This window comes from Macaca fascicularis, chromosome 11 (genome assembly GCF_037993035.2).
Source record: "Macaca fascicularis isolate 582-1 chromosome 11, T2T-MFA8v1.1".
NCBI lineage: Eukaryota > Metazoa > Chordata > Mammalia > Primates > Cercopithecidae > Macaca > Macaca fascicularis.
Window position 1 is genome coordinate 35,272,984 of NC_088385.1, and position 19,474 is coordinate 35,292,457.

Here is a 19,474-nt window from a genome sequence, read left to right on the forward strand (position 1 = left end):
GATTCTGCTGCTTCAGCCTCCTGAGTAGCTGGGATTACAGGCCTGTGCCCCCACACCTGGCTAATTTTTGTATTTTTATAGAGATGGAGTTTCACCATGTTGGCCAGGCTGGTCTTGAACTCCTGACCTCAAGTGATCCGCCCGCCTCGGCCTCCCTAAGTGCTGGGATTACAGGCATGAGCCACTGCCCCCGGCCTCTCCTCACCTGCTTTAATTCTTTACTCAAATGTCACCTTTTTACTTTGAGATAGGAAATCTTTGGAGGTTTGGAGTAGAGGAGGGAGGGATACTATCTGCCTAAAAAGAAAAACAACATTTATAAATATAACAGTATGGGCTGGGCATGGTGGCTTAGGCCTGTGATCCTCTGGGAGGCCAAGACGGGTGGATCGCTTGAGGTCAGAAGTTCGAGACCAGCCTGGAGCTAACATGGTGAAACCCCGCCCCCCACCCGTCTCTACTAAAAATACAACAATTTTCCCAGCGTGGTGGCAAGTGCCTGTAATACCAGCTACTCAGGAGGCTGAGGCAGGAGAATCGCTTCAAGCCAGGAGGAGGAGGCTACAGTGAGCCGAGATTGCGCCACTGCATTCCAGCCTGGGCAACAGAGTCAGACTCTGTCTCAAAAAAAAAAAAAAAAAAAAAAAAAAAAAAGAACAGTATGAGCAAAGAGCGAGCAAGGCAGTTATCAGATGTCTACAAATAAAGGTTTATACATAATATCGATAATAAATGCCTAGCTTCCCCTGTAAAACTCCAATACTCTTTTTTTTTTTTTTTTGAGACGGAGTCTCGCTCTGTCGCCTGGGCTGGAGTGCAGTGGCCGGATCTCAGCTCACTGCAAGCTCCGCCTCCCGGGTTTACACCATTCTCCTGCCTCAGCCTCCCGAGTAGCTGGGACTACAGGCGCTCGCCACTTCGCCCGGCTAGTTTTTTGTATTTTTAGTAGAGACGGGGTTTCACCATGTTAGCCAGGATGGTCTCGATCTCCTGACCTCGTGATCCGCCCGTCTCGGCCTCCCAAAGTGCTGGGATTACAGGCTTGAGCCACCGCGCCCGGCCAACTCCAATACTCTTAATATTTTTTTTCGTGAACACCGCCCCCACGCTGCTCGGACTCCTGCTTTTTTTTTTTTTTTGTCTTTTTGTAGAGATGAGGTCTCACTCTGTTGACCAGGCTGGTCTCGAACTCCTGGCTCAAGCGATCCTCCTGCTTCCGCTTCTTAAAGTGCTGGGATTACACCGCGCTCGGTCGTTTTTTTTGTTTGTTTGTTGTTTTGAGACGGAGTCTCGCTCTGTCGCCTAGGCTGGAGTGCAGTGGCGCGATCTCTGCTCACTACAAGCTCCGCCTCCCGGGTTCACGCCATTCTCCTTCCTCAGCCTCCCGAGTAGCTGGGACTACAGGCGCCCGCCACCACGCCCGGCTAATTTTTTGTATTTTTAGTCGAGAGGGGGTTTCACCGTGGTCTCGATCTCCTGACCTCGTGATCCACCCGCCTCCGCCTCCCAAGGTGCTGGGATTGCAGGCGTGAGCCACCGCGCCTGGCCTGTTTGCTTTTTTTTTTTTTTTTTTTTTTTCACGAAACCCCTGGAGAACCCGCGTATTCTAACCCGGGCTAGTTTTTTTATTTTTGCAAAGTAACACCCCACACATTCTAGTATCAGCGTACAGATTTTTTTGCACCCAGTTTGGTTGTCTGCGGCCATAAGCTCTTCTTTAAGCCTTTCCAACCCGTTCTTCCAGAGAAAGTGTCTTCATAAGGAAGTGACATTGGATAATTGACACACATCATTGTGCTTAACACATATTCACACCCGGTACTGTCACATCCATCGTGCCTTGAGGACAGGCATAAATATATGGTTTTCCTCCTGCGCTCCCCGCCCGCTCCTAGCCTTTGACCAGAGCCCGCGCAGCATCCCAGCCCCAGGCAAGGGCCCGCCGGTGCCCGCGCAGCCTCCTGGAAGCCGTGGGCATTAGCGTTCCTCCTCGCCAGAACTACAACTCCCAGCAGGCCTTGCTCCTCTCCACCTCCCTTGCAGCGCATGGCCTGCCGGGAGGGGGCAGGTAGCCGGCGGGCCCGGTCCAATGGGTGCCGGCTTCCGAGGAGAGGGAGGAGGAAAGGAGGAAGGAGGCGAACTCTGGGCCCCGGCCCCATTCATTGCCGCGGCCGGCGGGCACTGGGGCCCCGTGTTTTCAGAGTCATGGAGGCGCTAATTCCTGTTATTAACAAGCTCCAGGACGTCTTCAACACGGTGGGCGCCGACATCATCCAGCTGCCTCAAATCGTCGTAGTGGGAACGCAGGTGAGAGCAGCAGGCGGCGTTCGCTCGGGCCAGACCCCCGGCCACAGGCCTGGTCGGTGCTGCGGCAGTGCCCACTCCCGCGCCAGCCTTTGCGGCCTGTGGGAGGAGGGCCTTGCTGGGGGCCCCAGGGCTCTCCGGGCTCTACAGCACCCGCCCGCCCGGGGCAGCGTTGCATCGAGGCGGAGAATCCGGGGCCCGGCCAGGGGCGGAGCCGGCGCGGCGGGCCTGGATGGCCCGGCGGGTCCCGGGGGCAGGAGAGGGAAGGATGGGCCGGCGGGCGGAACTAAAGTCCGCTGGGACCGGGCGCGGCCTCGTCCGCTTGCCGCTGCCTCCAAGGGCACCTGGGGGACGCGCGGGGCACTCGGGGCCGCGCTGGGCTCGGTGGATTGGCTGTTCCCATCTCGGTTGGCTTTCGTTCGACGGGTGTTTTATTCTCCCTGCCTTGCCCAGGGACTGCAGAGTTAGTTTTGGAATCGCGCTGTTGAGGCTGAGAGACGCTACCGTGCGTGAGCGCCAGTGTTTTCCTGCAGTGTAATTCCACCAGGTCTCGAGAACGCCGAATAAGCATTTAAAAAACAAAACAAAACGTGTATCTAGAGTTCTGCGGGTGTTGGGAAGGAATGTCCCATTTTTCTGCGTAGGCTGTGGTTTTTGTCTTCCACAGTTTTGTGATCGTGCCCTAAATTGGGCATCAGTTTCTCCGGTCTTCTCATAGCTAACTCATTTTTTTTTAAATGGAGAAATGTTGAGGAAATAAATGTTATTTCTAGAGTGACAGAGAAGGAGTATAAATTTCCTTTTCTCTGTCTGCTGCTTTTATTGATCTAGGAATCATAGGACTTCGATTAGAGTTCAGAGAAACGGATTTTAGAAATTAGTATACTGATTTTAAGTGCCTTCATTTCTTAATAGTATGTTTTCTATTGAGAAGGTGACGGTTTCCCCATCATTTTCCATGAGGTACATAGTATAGGGTATAAATATTATGAGAAGGAACTTAATGTTCAAAGTATTAGTGGCTATGCAGACACTGGAAACTATAGACATCCTGTACTCGTTTGTTTGTTTGCTTGGCTTTTAAATAGTTGAAGCAATAGAAATTGTTTTAGAAACACATTTCCTTGGTCTGCGATAGGATTGGGAAAGATTCTGCTCAATCTTGCCTACATATTCTAGTATTTGTAACACTTAATATTTGTAATGTTTGGAGACTCAGAAGCATCAAACATAAGTTACAAGGAATATTTTTTATTGAATATAATTTTGTTCAGTCAGGGACATGTAGTAAGTGCTCTAAATATTTTGAATAAATATTGCTCACTCTTACCACATAATGTTTTAAAACACTGGTACTTTTATCATCAAAAACCAGTTTTTGTAAAAAGAATTAGAGATAATATAAATTGAGTCTTTGATAGTCAGTGATTCAGAAGTGTCTCCTAGCTGCACACTAGAAACTTTCCATATACCTTTAAAAGAGATTCTCAGTGCTTTTTCAGCATGAAGAAGTAAAAGAATTAGGGATATAGTGTGTCAGCATAGTTTAAAATCAATACTTTTTTTCTTTTTACACAAAATAGAGTTTATTTTGGTTAGTAAACCTGTTGGCAAAATACAGACTGGCAGGAGAGAAAAGTAAAGATCCCATCCTTCTGGAAGCCATTAACGTGCAGAAACCATCCTAGTACTGACAGTCATATGCTGTATCTGCATGTTGATGTTTGACATTTCTCAAGAGGTCAGTTTTTCTGCTTGATTTAATGAGGGTTATCTCCATCTAAGTTCTTATTAACTGATAATCAGTCTTTTACTCAAGTCCAGAAGAAATACAGAATAGAAATTATCCAAGGTAGGCAGATCACTTGAGTCCAGGAGTTCAAGACCAGTCTGGGCAACGTGGGGCAACTCCATCTCTACAAAAAATACAAAAATTAGCTGGGTGTGGTGGCGCGAACCTGTAGTCCCAGCAACTCAGCTGGCTGAGGTGGGAGGATCACCTGAGCCTGGGAGGTTGAGGCTGAGGTGTGTGCAGGAGTGCATATCACTGCACCCCAGCAGAAAGAGAGAGAGAGAGAGAGAGAATAGAAACTATTTCCTCCCCCCACCGCCTTTTTTGTAGTGTGTTGGGGAAACAAGAATATCTTGGTTTGGATACTAGTACACCATTACTTTGTGATGTCTGCCATTTTTACTCTTTGCTATTATGTAATATATATATACCTCACATTTATATTTAATGGATTAGTTGTAGTGAGTGAATTCCAGACATATAAGTGTTTTGTACTTAGTTCTGCCTAGTAAACCTATCGTCAGTAATCATGTCTTCAGAATACAGGTTTAAATTCGCCAAGTACTATGGTGTGTGGCGTGTGCCAGTAGTCCCAGCTACTTGGGAAGACTTCCTGAGTCCAGGAGTTTGAGGCTGCAGTGAGCTATGATTCTGCGATGGCACTCCAGCCTGGGCGACAGAGTGAGACCCTGTGTCTTAAAAAAAATTAAAAAACAACTACAAGTGTAGTGTCTATCCTACATATTATCCATACCTTAAATGGCTTCAGTTTCTATCTTGTTGAACTTTTTGGAATAGTGATTCTCAGACTTGAGTGTTTATTAAGAATCACTTTGGGTTTGGGTTTAGGTTTTTGTTTTTGTTTTTTTTTTGAGATGGAGTTTCGCTTTTGTTGCCTGGGCTGGAGTGCAATGGCAACCTCTGCCTCCTGGCTGCAAGCGATTCTCCTGCCTCAGACTCTCCCGTAGCTGGGATTACAGGCATGCGCCACCATGCCCAGCTAATTTTGTATTTTTAGTAGAGATGGAGTTTCTCATTGTTGGTCAGGCTGGTCTCAAACTCCCGACCTCAGGTGGTCCGCCCGCCTCAGCCTCCCAAAGTGCTGGGATTACAGGTGTGAGCCACCGCGCCTGGCCAAAGAATCACTTTGAAAATAAGTTTCCTGGATCCTATCCCCAGAGATTTTGATAATAAGCCTGAGGTGGGTGAGGGACCATAGGTGATTCTGATACAGATGGTTCCTAGATCTTAATTTGAAAAACATAGTGAATCATTGGATTTTAAAATGCATGATACTGGAAAAAGCAGGAAAATTAGGGGAAGTTGAATCTATGGCATACTACCATCCAGTACTATGCTGACTTTGGTGGCATTCTTGCTCCATATATCACTTCCCAGGCAAACATTGCTGACTTCTAAATGTTTTAAACTTTGTTTTTATGAAATGCCCAAGTAACACTCATTTGGGGGCTAGGGACTTGGAGGAGTGGAGGTGAGGGACTCATGTTTACAGCTATCAATCATTCACATGTTTTATGTGTTAGCTAAATAAATTGTTTTTCTTTTTTGCTAGTAGGGACCATCTGTGAAATGAACAGACATAGTGGGGAGACAGAGAAGGCTGATGATACTTTTAGACCATGGTGTGCTTTGCAGGTAGAGGAGATAAGACTTAAAACAACTTTTGTGACTCAACTTGGGAAATGTAATCCTATTTCTTAAATTAAGAATTGGAAAGGGGAGCCATCCAGGTATGTAATCTAAACTACCACTCAATATAGGTATCTGAATACAGATGACATTAACCTGAGACTCTGGCTTAGTGTTCCTAGTAATGTACTTTACGCTTTTCCTTTTATTTCAGTGATTTCGGCATTCCATCTTCAGTAATTCAGACAAATGTAAAAGGAAAAACAATTTGGATTTTTATTTTTATTTTTTGAGGGTCTGGCTCTTTCACCCACGCTAGAGTGCACTGGCATAATCCGTAGCTCACTGTAACCTCAAATTCCTGGGTGCAAGCAGTCCTCTTGCCTCAGCCTCCTGAGTAGCTGGGATTACAGGCATGCACCATTATGCCTGGCTAATTTTTTAAAAAAAATTTAAAATCGCTGCCTTACTATGTTACCAAGGCTGGTTTCAAACTCCTGGGCTCAAATGATCCTCTTGCCTTGGCCTCCCAAAGTGCTGGGATTATAGGTGTGAGCCACTGCACCCAGCCTAAAAATAATTTGGATTTTATTTTATTTTATTTTACTTGTTTTTGAGGGGGAGTCTTGCTCTGTCTCCCAGGCTGGAGTGCAGTGGTGAGATCTCAGCTCACCGCCGCAAGCTCCGCCTCCCGGGTTCACGCCATTCTCCTGCCTCAGCCTCCCAGTAGCTGGGACTACAGGTGCCCACCACCACGCCTGGCTAATTTTTTTGTCTTTTAGTAGAGACGGGGTTTCACCGTGTTAGCCAGGCTGGTCTCGATCTCCTGACCTCGTGATCCGCCCGTCTCGGCCTCCCAAAGTGCTGAGATTACAGGCGTGAGCCACCGCGCCCGGTTATTTATTTTTTTAGAGATGGAGTTCCGCTTGTCGCCCAGGCTGGAGTGCAGTGGCGCGATCTTGGCTCACTGAAGCCTCCGCCTCCTGGGTTCAAGCGATTCTCCTGCCTCAGCCTCCTGAGTAGCTGGGATTACAGGTGCCCACCACCATGAATGGCTGTTTTTTTTTTTTCTTTGTTTCTTGAGACGGTGTCTCGCTCTGTTGCCTAGGCTGGAGTGTAGTGGCGCGATCTCTGTTCACTACAACCTCCGCTTGCCGGGTTCAAGTGATTCTCCTGCCTCAGCCTCCTGAGTAGCTGGGATTACAGGCGCAGGCCACCACGCCTGGCTAATTTTTGTGCTTTTAGTAGAGACTGGGTTTCACCATGTTGATCAGGCTGGTCTCGAACTCCTGACCTCATGATCCACCCGCCTCAGCCTCCCAAAGTGCTGGGATTACAGACGTGAGCCACTGCACTTGGCCCAATTTTTGTATTTTTATTAGAGACAGGGTTTTACCATGTTGGCCAGACTGGTCTCAAACTCCTGACCTCAAATAATCTGCCTGCCTCAGCCTCCCAAAGTGCTGGGATAACAGGTATGAGCCACCATGCCCAGCCAATAATTTGGATTTTAATTACTAATTTCCAAATCAACTTTTAAAAAATTAACATTAAAAATACTGAAATATTCGTATAACACAAAATTCACTATTATAAAGTATACACAACTCAGCAGTGTTTAGTACGTTCACAAAGTTGTACCACCATAGTGTAATTCCAGAATATTTTCATTACCTGAAAAAGAAAATTCCTGCCCCTAAGCAGTCACCCCCATTTTGTCCTCCCCTAACTTCTGACAGGTTTTGATTTTATAAGCCCGATGTGGGTGAGGGACCATCGGTAACTCTGATACAGATGGTTCCTAGATCCTAATTTGAAAAATATATTAGTGAATCATTGGATTTTAAAGTGCATGATACTAGAAAAAGCAGGAATCACTGGCAACCACTAATCTACTTTCTGTCTCTGTGGATTTGCCTATTTGGGATATTTCACATTAGTGGAATCCTATAATATGTGATTTGATCTTTTGTGCCAGGCATCTGTTGCTCAACATAATATATATTTTTTTTTTGAGATGGAGTTTTGCTCTGTTGCTCAGGCTGGAGTGCAATGGCATGACCTCAGCTTACTGCAACCTCCACCTCCCGGGTTCAAGTGATTCTTTTGCCTCAGCCCAGATTACAGGCGTGGCCTCCACACCCAGCTACTTTTTTTGTATTTTTAGTAGAGATGGGGTTTTGCCATGTTGGCCAGGCTGATCTTGAACTCCTGACCTCAAGTGATCTGCCTGCCTCGGCCTCCTAAAGTGCTGGGATTATAGGCATGAGCCACTCAACATAATGTTTTGTAGGTTTATCCATTATGTAGCATGGCAGAATAATAAATATTCCATTGTATAGATACAGCACAGTTTATCAGTTCATCAATTGATGGATTTTTGGATTGTTTCTATTTTTTGGCTATTTTGAATAATACTGCTGTGAACATTCATTTACAAGTTGTGTGAATGTGTGTTTTTAATTCTCTTGAGTATATACCTTAAGTAGACTTGCTGGGTCATATGATAATTCTTATGTTTAACTTTCTGAAAAACTGCCAAACTGTTTTCCATAGTGGGTGCACCTTTTTTTTTTTTGAGTCAGGGTCTCACTCTCTCCCCCAGACTGGAGTATAGTGGCGCGATCTTGGCTTACCTCAGCCTCTACCTCCCAGGCTCAAGCCGTTCTCCTGCTTCAGCGTCCCGAGTAGCCAGGATTACAGGTGCGCGCCACTACTGCCTGGCTACTTTTTATATTTTTAGTTAGAGACGGGGTTTTGTCATGTTGCTCAGGCTGGTCTCAAATCCCTGACCTCAAATGATCCACCCACCTCAGCCTCCCAAAGTGCTGGGATTACAGGTGTGAGCTGCCGTGTCCGGCTGTGACTGCACCATTTCACACCCCCTTTGGGGTTCCGGTTTCTGCACGCCCTTCTCAACAGTTTTATTTTATTATTATTATTATTATTATTTTTTTGAGATGGAGTCTCTCTCTGTCGCCCAGGCTGGAGTGCAGTGGCGCTATCTCGGCTCACTGCAAGCTCCGCCTCCCGGATTCACGCCATTCTCTTGCGTCAGCCTCCCAAGTAGCTGGGACTACAGGCGACCGCCACCGCGCCCGGCTAATTTTTTTTGTATTTTTTTGGTAGAGACCTGGTTTCACCGTGTTGGCCAGGATGGTCTCGATCTCCTGACCTCGTGATCCAGCCACCTCGGCCTCCCAAAGTGCTGGGATTACAGGCGTGAACCACCGCGCCCGGCCAACACTGTTACTGTCTTTTTTTTTTTTTTTTTTTTTTTTAAGCGCTAAATCATTCTGCAATTCTTTATTTGAAAAACAGCATTTTTGGACCCCTATGCCATTTCCTTCTCTTTTGGCCAACTCTTTCATAGTTTGATGTCTCTCTCTTTTTGTTTTTCTCCATGAGCACTGCTTTCTACATGTTAGCATTTATTGACTGTAGTTTAATTCCTTCTGATGCATTGTTTTCTTGTGTTTTTCGATAAATGTGTTTTTCCCTTTTTTTTGTATAGATTATGAGCTGCTGCTTTTTTTTTTTAGCTTAACAAAATGGAGGTGAAATTTGCGGAATATAAAATTAGCCCTTTTTCTTTTCTTTTTTTTTTGAGACGGAGTTGCCCAGGCTGGAGTGCAATGGCACGATCTTGGGTCACTGCAACCTCTGCCTCCCGGGTTCATGTGATTCTCCTGCCTCAGCCTCCCAAGTAGCTGGGATTACAGGCATGTGCCACGCCTGGCTAATTTTGTATTTTTAGTAGAGACAGGGTATCTCCATGTTGGTCAGGCTGGTCTCAAACTCCCCACCTCAGGTGATCCACCTGCCTCGGCCTCCCAAAGTGCTGGGATTATAGGTGTGAGCCACTGTGCCCGGCCAAAATTAGCCCGTTTATAAAATGTATAATTCTGTGGCATTTAGTGCGTTCATAATGACATGTCTGTCTAGGTCCAAAACAATTTCATCACAAAAGAAAACTGTACTATTGAGCTGTCTCTCCCTCTTCTTTCTTTTCCATTTAATGGCTGAGTAATACTCTATTATATGTATAAACCACGTTTGGTTTATTCAATTATCTATTGATGAGCAGTTGGGTTGTTTCTACCTTTTGGCTGTTGTGAATAGTGCTGCTATGAACATTGGTGTACAAGTATTTGAGTACCTGTTATCAGTTATTTTGGTATATACCTAGGAGTAAAATTGCTGAGTTCTAAGGTAATTTTGTTTAACTTTTTGAGCAACCACCAAACTGTTTTCCACAGCAGCTACCCCATTTTAAAATTCCCACCAGCAATGTATGAGGGGTGCAGTTTTTCTGTATCTTTGTCAACATTTGTTATTATCTGTTGTTGATTACAGTCATACTAATGGGTGTAAAGTGGTATTTCATTGTAGTTTTGCTTTGCATTTTTCCCTAATAACTAATGGTGTTGAACATCTTTTTGTGTGCTTGTTGGGGTTGTCTTATTGTTGAATTGTAAAAGTTCTTTTTTTTTATTTTTGAGATGGAGTCTCTCTCTGTTGCCCAGGCTGGAGTGCAGTGGTGCCATCTCAGCTCATTGCAACCTCTGCCTCCCGGGTTTAAGCGATTCTTCTGTCTTAGCCTCCCGAGTTGCTGGGACTACAGGCGTGCACCACCACGCCTGGCTAATTTCTGTAGTTTCAGTTGAGATGGGGGTGTCACCATATTGGCCAGGCTGGTCTCGAACTCCTGACCTTGTGATCTGCCCGCCTCGGCCTCCCAAAGTGCTGGGATTTACAGGTGTGAGCTACCATGCCCGGCCAAGAGTTCTTTATATATTCTGGATACTAGACACTTAACAGTATGTAATATACAAATATTTTCTCTCATTTTGTAGGTTTTGTTTTTTTTCTTTTCTTTTCTTTTTTTTTTTTGAGACACAGTTTTGCTCTTTTGCCCAGGCTGGAGTGCAATAGTGTGATCTTGGCTCACTGCAACTTCTGCCTTCTGGATTCAAGTGATTCCTCTGCCTCAGCCTCATGAGTAACTGGGATTACAGGCTCGTGCCACCGCATCCGGCTAATTTTTGTATTTTTAGTACAGATGGAGTTTTACCATGTTGGCCAGGCTGGTCTTGAACTCATGACCTCAGGTGATCCGCCCGCCTTGGCCTCCCAAAGTACTGAGATTACAGGCATAAGCCACCACACACGTCCTTGTCTTTTTACTGCCTTGTTAGTGTTCTTCAGTACATAAAAGGTTTTACTTTTGATTAAGGCTAATTTATCTTTTTTTTTTCTTTTATTGCTTGTGATTTTGGTGTCATATCTAAGGCATTGACAAATCCAAAGCCATGAAGATTTATTTATTTTTTGTTTTTTAATGTTTGTTTCCCTAATTATTTTATAGTTTTGACTTGTATATTTAGGCTTTTGGTCCATTTTGAGTACATCTTCGTATGGTATAAGGTAGGGGTTCATTTCATTTTTTTGCATATGCTTCTCCAGTTGACCCAGTACCATTTGTTGGAGAGACTGTTCTTTCTCCATTAAATAGTCTTGGTATTGCTGAAAATCAGTTGACCAAAGATTTTTTTTTTTGAGACAGGGTCTCACTTTGTCACCCAGGCTGGAGTGCAGAGGCACAGTCTCGGCTCACTGCAACCTCTACCTCCTGGGCCCAAGTGATTCTCTTGCCTCAGCCTCCTAAATAGCCTAAGTAGCCTCCTAAGTAGCTGGGACTACAGGCGCCTGCCACCATGCCTGGCTATTTTTTTGTGTGTGTGTTTTTTTTAGTGGAGTTGGGGTTTTGCCATGTTGGCCAGGCTGGTCTTGAACTCCTGACCTCAGGTGATCCACCCACCTTAACCTTCCAAAGTGTTGGGATTACAGGCATGAGCCACTGTGCCTGGCCAGCGAAAGATGTATTATATGGGTTTATTTCTGGATTCTCAGTTCTTTTCTTTGATTACTGTATCTTTGGAGTATATTTTAAATTTGAGAAGTGTAACTTTCCCAGCATTGTTTTCCTTTTTCAAAATTGTTTTGATTGTTTGGGGTCCCTTGCCATTCCATATGAATTTTATTTTATATTATTTTATTTTGAGAGGTAGTCTCACTCTGTGCCCAGGCTGGAGTGCACTGGCGCAATCTCAGCTCACTTGCAGCCTCTGCCTCCTGGGTTCAAGTGATCCAACCACCTCAGGCTCCCATGTAGCTGAGATTACAGATGCCCACCACCACGCCTGGCTAATATGTGTTTTTTTAGTAGAGATGGGGTTTTAACCATGTTGGCCAGGTTGGTCCCAAACTCCTAACCTCAGGTGATCTGCCTGCCTTGGCCTCCCAGAATGCTGGGATTATAGGCGTGAGCCACTGTGCGGGCCACATATGAATTTTAGATTTGGCTTCTTCATTTCTGTAAATAAGATGGTTGGGATTTTGATGGGGATTGTGTTGCCTCTATAGGTTGCTTCAGGTTTTATTGGCATCTTAACCATTTTGAGTTAGAATTTTTGATTGGCAGGGTTTTTCTTTCAGCACTTTATCTTACTGCCTCTGGCTCCTATGGTCTCTCTCTCTCTCTCTCTCTCTCTCTCTCTCTCTTTTGAAAACAAGTTTATTAAAGTAAAGGAATAAAAGACTGACTACTCCATAGGCAGAGCCGCTGTGGCCCCTATGGTTTCTGATGAGAAATCTGTTGTATCTGTTGTTACTCTTATTGAGGATCCCTTGTTCATGACTCATAGCTTCTCTCTTGCTTCTTTTAACATTTGTCTTTGTTTTTCAACAGTTTGATTATAATTTATCTCAATGTGTGTGTCTCTTTGTGTTTATCCTGCTTTGAGTTCATCGAGCTTCTTGGATGTGTAGATTCATATTACTTTTTCATGCTTTTATGGAAGAAGTGGGGATTTTCATGGATGATACTTCTGCTATTCAAGTTCATAGCCTTGTCAGATATCTGAATCTCTCACTCTTCAGTGATCCAGAAAGTACTGGACATATAGTTTTATAGCCAAGAAAAAATTCCTTCCTAAGGACTGTTAAGTCTGCAGTATTTTAGAAAGTTTGGATTTTGGATATTAAGTTCATGTAAGAGCGGCATTTTAAGTCGAGTGTGGTGACCTGTGCCTGTAGTCCCAGTTACTTGGGAGACCTGGTGGCAAGACTGCTTGAGCCCAGGAGGTGGAGGGCTATCGTTCACTGTGATTGTGCCTGTGACTAGCTGCTGCACTCCAGCCTAACCAACATAGTGAGACCTGGTCCCTTAAAAACAAAAAGCACTCCACATATTAACTGCAAATTATGAAGTGGTTTAAACTTCATATATATATTTTGTCATTACATAGAGGGTTTCAGCTATATGGAAGAAACATTTTAGTTTAGCTGTTTTTATTTTTTTTGAGACAGAGTTTTGCTCTTGTTGCCCGGGCAGGAGTGCAATGGTGTGATCTCGGCTCACCGCAGCCTCCATCTCCTGGGTTCAAGTGATTCTCCTGTCCCAGCCTCCCAAGTAGCTGGGATTACAGGCATGTGCCACCACGACTGGCTAATTTAAATTTTTAGTAGAGACAGGGTTTCTCCATGTTAGTCAGTCTGGTGTCGAACCCCCAACCTCAGGTGATCCGCCCGCCTCGCCCTCCCAAAGTGCTGGGATTACAAGTGTGAGCCACTGCGCCCAGCCAAGTTTAGCTGTTTTAAGTACCATAAGATTAGCATTTCTAAGGATACACTTAGAAATATTTTTTTTTTTTTTTTTTTGAGACGGAGTCTCGCTCTGTCGCCCAGGCTGGAGTGCAGTGGCCGGATCTCAGCTCACTGCAAGCTCCGCCTCCCGGGTTCACGCCATTCTCCTGCCTCAGCCTCCCAAGTAGCTGGGACTACAGGCGCCCGCCACCTCGCCCGGCTAGTTTTTTGTAGTTTTAGTAGAGACGGGGTTTCACTGTGTTCACCAGGATGGTCTCGATCTCCTGACCTCATGATCCACCCGTCTCGGCCTCCCAAAGTGCTGGGATTACAGGCTTGAGCCACCGCACCCGGCCATGAAATATTTTATTTAAATAAGTGAAGCAAATATTAAGGAAACCTTCTGTAAATCTAAAATTATTTCAAAATAAAAAGTAAAACATTAAGAGAAGTATATCTTTATTAATGTCAAAATAAAGAATTGAGAGAGCTGCCTTACACAATGAAAAATTAAAACTTAGAAGTTAAATAAGGAATCAGCTTTGGTTAATGTGGTATGAGTGAACATTATTAACTCCTCAGCCCCAACTGATGCTGATTATTAGGGAAGAGCTGAAAATACAACAAAACCTTTTCAGTGAAAGGCCACATCTCAAAATATAAATTCAAAACACTAAAAATCCCAATACAGTGCAATTTGGAAGAAACTAAAACTAAAAGATGACACTGAGACCAGGCACACAAATCTTTAGCTCCTAAATATAATTCAGGATACTGAATCAGCTTTGGGAGTTTGTGGAGAAAAAAATCTGAAGGCCTTGTAGTGCCAGTGGAGCCCTATTTTCAGAGCAAGCTAGCTGTGATTTTTGCCGCTTTAGAACTCTTGTAGCTACTCGACTTCCTGGGAAGAGCCTAGACATTGGATGTTTAAATCACCAGGTGGGGAAAAAAGCACTGATAGAGCCAATTGTTGAAGAAGCCAGTACCATTTATAATACTGAATCTAGGTGAGAGGTAAAACATTGGGAGCCCGCAGATGTGTTTCATTTAGTCTGTGTGTATTGACACATACAGTATTAAAAATAAATGAATTGGTTACCAATGTTTAAAAATTGGTGGATTTAGTTGAAAGGCCCAGATTTCTGGTTTTGCCTTAAAAAAATCAGAAAATCTGATAACCCTTCACCCGTATTCCCAGTGGATTTGAATAATGCCTGCTTTAGGTGGGTCAGTTAATATCTAGTTAGCCACAGCTCCTATTGCTCCCAGTTGCCTTTCCTGGTTGCCATTTATCATCGTATATGTGCTGCTCTTTCTTTATAGTGTAAAATAAGCAATGAAATATTTCCTACTACATCTGCATCAAAAGTGGGAAAGTTGAAGACTACTGGGTTATAATTCATCCCTGTTACTTGTTACCTAAGTATATCTGGGCAAGTTACATAATTTTTCTAAATCGCAGCTAACTCATCTATAAAATGAGAATTAAATAGTAACCATCTAATAAAAGTTGTTAGACTTAAATGAGGTAAATCATTTAATGTTAAATGTTTGATTAATATTAGCCATTACTACTGATTAAAATGGCTGTACATTTTAAGAAAAATGACCATTTTTGGGCAGATGTTAGAAATATTCTTATTTTTCATATAAAAATGTCAGGAGAATACAATCTGATGGCATTAAAAAAATCACTTTACTGAAGTATGATTGACATTCTGATGTCATTTTGACCAAAGTCTGGATTGATTTATTCATTGCATGTGTGGGCAGCTGAGTTTGTAACTTCTGTATTAGTTTGCTGGGGCTGCCATAACAAATTGCCACAGACTGGGTAGCTTAAAAAGCAGAAGTTTATTTTCTCACAGTTCTGGAGGCTACAAGTCCAAGATCAAAGTGTCAGCAGGTTTGGTTTCTTTTGAGGCTGTTTTCCTTGGCTCGTAGATGGCTGCCTTCTTGCTGTGTCCATGGTGTCTCTGTGTCTGAATTTCCTCTTCTTATAAGAATGTCAGTCAGGGCCGGGCATGGTGGCTAACGCCTGTAATCCCAGCACTTTGGGAGGCCGAGGCGGGCGGATCACGAGGTCAGGAGATCGAGACCATCCTGGCTAACACGGTGAAACCCCGTCTCTACTAAAAATACAAAAAATTAGCCGGGCGTGGTGGCGGGCGCCTGTAGTCCCAGCTACTCGGGAGGCTGAGGGAGGAGAATGGCGTGAACCCGGGAGGCGTAGGTTGCAGTGAGTGGAGATCGCGCCACTGCACTCCAGCCTGGGCTACAGAGCGAGACTCCGTCTCAAAAAAAAAAAAAGAATGTCAGTCAGTTTGCATTATGGGCCTATCACCCCAATAGCCTTGTTCTTTTTAGATGGAGTCTCGCTCTGTTGCCAGGCTGGAGTGCAGAGGCATGATCTCGGCTCACTGTAACCTCTGCCTCCAATCAAGCGATTCTCCTGCCTCAGCCTCCCGAGTAGCTGGGACTATAGGCGCTGCCACCACGCCCGGCTAATTTTTGTATTTTTAGCAGAGACAGGCTTTCACCATGCTGGCCAAGATGGTCTCGATTTCTTGACCTCGTGATCCACCCGCCTTGGCCTCCAAAGTGCTGGGATTACAGGCGTGCTCTACTGCGCCCGGCCGGACTTGTTTTAACTTAATCGCCTCTTTAAACGCCCTGTCTGCAAATATAGTCGTATTCCAAGCTACTGGGGGTTAGGGCTTCAACTTATAAATTTTGGGAAGACATAAGTCTGTAACAACCTGTCCTAAAAAGGCAGATCAAAAACATATGTTATGGACTTTATTAGAGATAAGAGATTGAAGGTGAGAACTAAGAGAGCCAAAAGCCTGATCATAGATGATTGGTTAAGAGCACTTGGAGCAGATGAGGAGAGAAACAATAATCATAACAGATAAAAGACAAAAGTTCCCCAGAGCTGAAGTACAACATCTTCAGGTCTCAATTGCTGCACGTAAATATTGAGAGAAGAGACATACCCTGGTTAAATTTCTGAAATTAAAAGAATACTACAAGCTTCTAAATTGAAATAGTAGGGGGGAAAAAAGCTTTCTTACACGGGAAAGAGAATCAGACTGGCAATAGACTTCCAATCTGTCACAGTAAATGTTATTGCATGGAGAAATGTTTAAAATTTAGAGTTCCTAGGGAAATTGTGATTATAAAATTCTGTATTCATTCATACTATAACCATTTTCTCTTTTTTTATTTTTGGGTGGTGATATATATTTCAATTTTTTAAAATGTTGCTCATTCCATTCTATAGAATAAGATTTACATTTAAGCAAAATTAATTAAAATCTAAGCAGAGAGATCAAGTTAAGCACAGGCTTCAAGAAGTCCTGCTGGGATCTCAGGAATAGAGACAACATGTTAAAAGTTTTGCTTTGAATGTATTGAATTTTTTTGTTTGTTTGTTTTGGTGCATTCTGGAGTCTCCAAAAGTCAGTCACCATGAGTACCTGTTAGGTAGATGATCCTTATTTTAATAACAGCAACCTAAACTGGGGTTTAGGAGCTGTATTTTCCAAGAAGTGACTCAGTCTAATTCTGAAATGACCAAAGCAGTTCATATCATTTTATTCACATTTGAACTCCATTGGAGTCAGGGATGAAACGTCATCTTCTATTCCAAGAATGAAGTCTTCAGATAATGTCCAGGTGCTTCAGAACTAACTAGTCATCATAAGAACACAGAGTCCATAATTTCTCTAATGTGTAGTTTTTTGTGGTTTGTAGAAGCATCAAATGAATCACAGTGCTACCAAACTCCACACACAACCAGTCACAGTGTCCTTCCCATCCATCTTAACATGAGGCTCATTTTTACATTTCAGATATTTGTACATTTTCACAGTGTAATAGGGACATATGTCAAGTAGAAGTTCCACTCACTATCAATCATGAAGTACTGTAATCTGTATATATATTTTTTTTACACAGTCATGTGAAATTTATATATACACATATAATCCCGGTTTGTTCACTTATATTGCTATATAATGGTCCCTTATAGGAATATATCCTGTTGAAATTTACGTGTTCCCCAGTGTTTGCTATAGCTGTTTTTGTAAACAGTGGTACTGCGGATATTCAAATAAATGTCTCATGTTTGAGAATTTCTCTTAACAAATCAAGGAGTGGAACTGCCAGATCATAGGGTATATTTATTGGATATTGCTATTGCTCCTCAGGATGGCTATAATTTACATTCCCATCAACAGAGTTAAGTTTGTTTATTTATATCTGTACTTTGTATAGTCACATTTTAAATTTTTGGTACCTCATTGTGGTTTCTATTGCATCCTCCTGATTACTAGTGAGTGTGAGCATCTTATCATGTTTCTTGGCCCTTTGAGGTTTTGTTTGGTGAGTTTTTGTTCATATCTCTGCACATTATTTTCTGTTAGGTATTTTTAAAAATTTGATTTGTGGGAGTTATTTATACATTTTGGTTATCAGTTACTTATAGATTGCAAATGTTTTCCCTGAATTTTTTCTATGAGGAAAAGAAGTCTTAATTTTATTGTGGTTGAATTATCTTTTCTTCTATGGTTTTGTACATTTTGTATATTGTTTAAGAAGTCATTCTCCTTTATTTTGTTTTTTAACAGCTTTATTGAGATATACTCTATATACCATAACATTCCCCATGTACAATGTGTAATTCAGTGTTTTTTTTTTTTTAGCATATTTATAGAGTTGCACAACCATCACTTTAAACTTTTCTTTTCTTTTCTTTTTGAGACAGGGTCTCACTCTCTTGCCCAGGCTGGAGTGCAGTGGCATGACCACGGCTCACTGCAGCCTCAATCCCCTGGGCTCAAGCGATCCATCTGTCTAAGCCTCCCTAGCATCTGGGACTACAGGCATGTACAACCTTGCCTGGCTAATTTTTTTATTTTTTGTAAAGATGAGGTTTTACTATGTTGCCCAGGATGGTCTTGAACTCCTTGGCCTCAAGTGATCTGCCTACCTCGGCCTCCCAAATTGCTGGGGTTACAGGCATGTGCCACCTCGCCTGGCCTTTCTATCACCTTTAAACTAATTTTAGATTATACCATCATTCCAGAAAGAAACCTCATATCTATTAGTAGTCACTCCCCATTCTTCTTCACTCTATCCCTAAACAGCCACATAATCTACTTTCTAGCTATAGATTTTGCCTATTTTGGACATTTATCTTTTTTTGAGATGGAGTCTCGCCCTGTCACCCAGGCTAGAGTGCAGTGGCGCAATCTTGGCTCACTACAATCTCCGTCTCCCGGGTTCAAGCAATTGTCCTGCCTCAGCCTCTCCTGAGTAGCTAGCTGGGAGTACAGGCACGTGCCACCGTGCCCGGCTAATTTTTATATTTTTAGTTAAAATGGGGTTTCACCATGTTGGCCAGGTTTTAGTCTTGAACTCCTGCCCTTGTGATCTGCCCACCTTGACCTCCCAAAGTGCTGGGATTACAGGCGTGAGCCACCGCGCCTGGCCGTATTTTGGACATTTCATATAAACAGGATCAAATAATATGTGGTCTTCTGTGACTGACTGACTTTAACTTAGCAGAATAATGTTTTTAGGTTCATCAATGTTATAGCATGCGTCAGTACCTTACTCCTTTTTAGGACTGAAGTATAAAATAACTTTTATAAGACTAAACATTAGTCTTGGTACTTCTAGGGGATTAAATATCCATATTAGGGATCCTGGGAAGATGACAGCAGTGGTAGAATAGTTTCCTAAATGTCTATATGACTTTCCCCTAAACACAGAACAAAGAGGAAAACCAAAAACACATAGAAAACGTGTACAGGAAAATTAGTTGACTATGTTTCTCTGCAAATGCTCAAGTACCAGCAGATTGGGAACAAACCATTGTTATCCATGCTGGAAGAAGCAGAATGAAGCAGTGGCACATCTGATGGAGCGGAGAATTGTGAATAACCCAAAGGCAATCACTAGAAAGCTTTTTAAAGGACCGATTTTAGAATACCAGCTGAAATGGGAATTTGGGAAGGGTGTTGCACACATCGACAATGGGTGAGTGAAAGAGATCAGTTGTAAAGTCTGAAGGGA

At 43.3% G+C, this 19,474-nt stretch overlaps 1 protein-coding gene across 8 annotated transcripts in view; it reads left to right on the forward strand.

Annotated features, from left to right (window-relative positions):
- Nucleotides 1–2,105: 2,105 nt before the first annotated feature.
- Nucleotides 2,106–19,474, forward strand: part of DNM1L (dynamin 1 like) — a 66,530-nt gene continuing 49,161 nt past the window's right edge. For all 8 annotated transcript variants that reach the window (XM_005570532.5, XM_005570533.5, XM_074006584.1 and 5 more), the window contains exon 1: nucleotides 2,106–2,307. In XM_005570532.5, coding sequence (XP_005570589.3) covers nucleotides 2,206–2,307 — 102 coding nt within the window. In that variant the 5' untranslated portion in view covers nucleotides 2,106–2,205. The remainder of the gene's footprint in view (nucleotides 2,308–19,474) is intronic.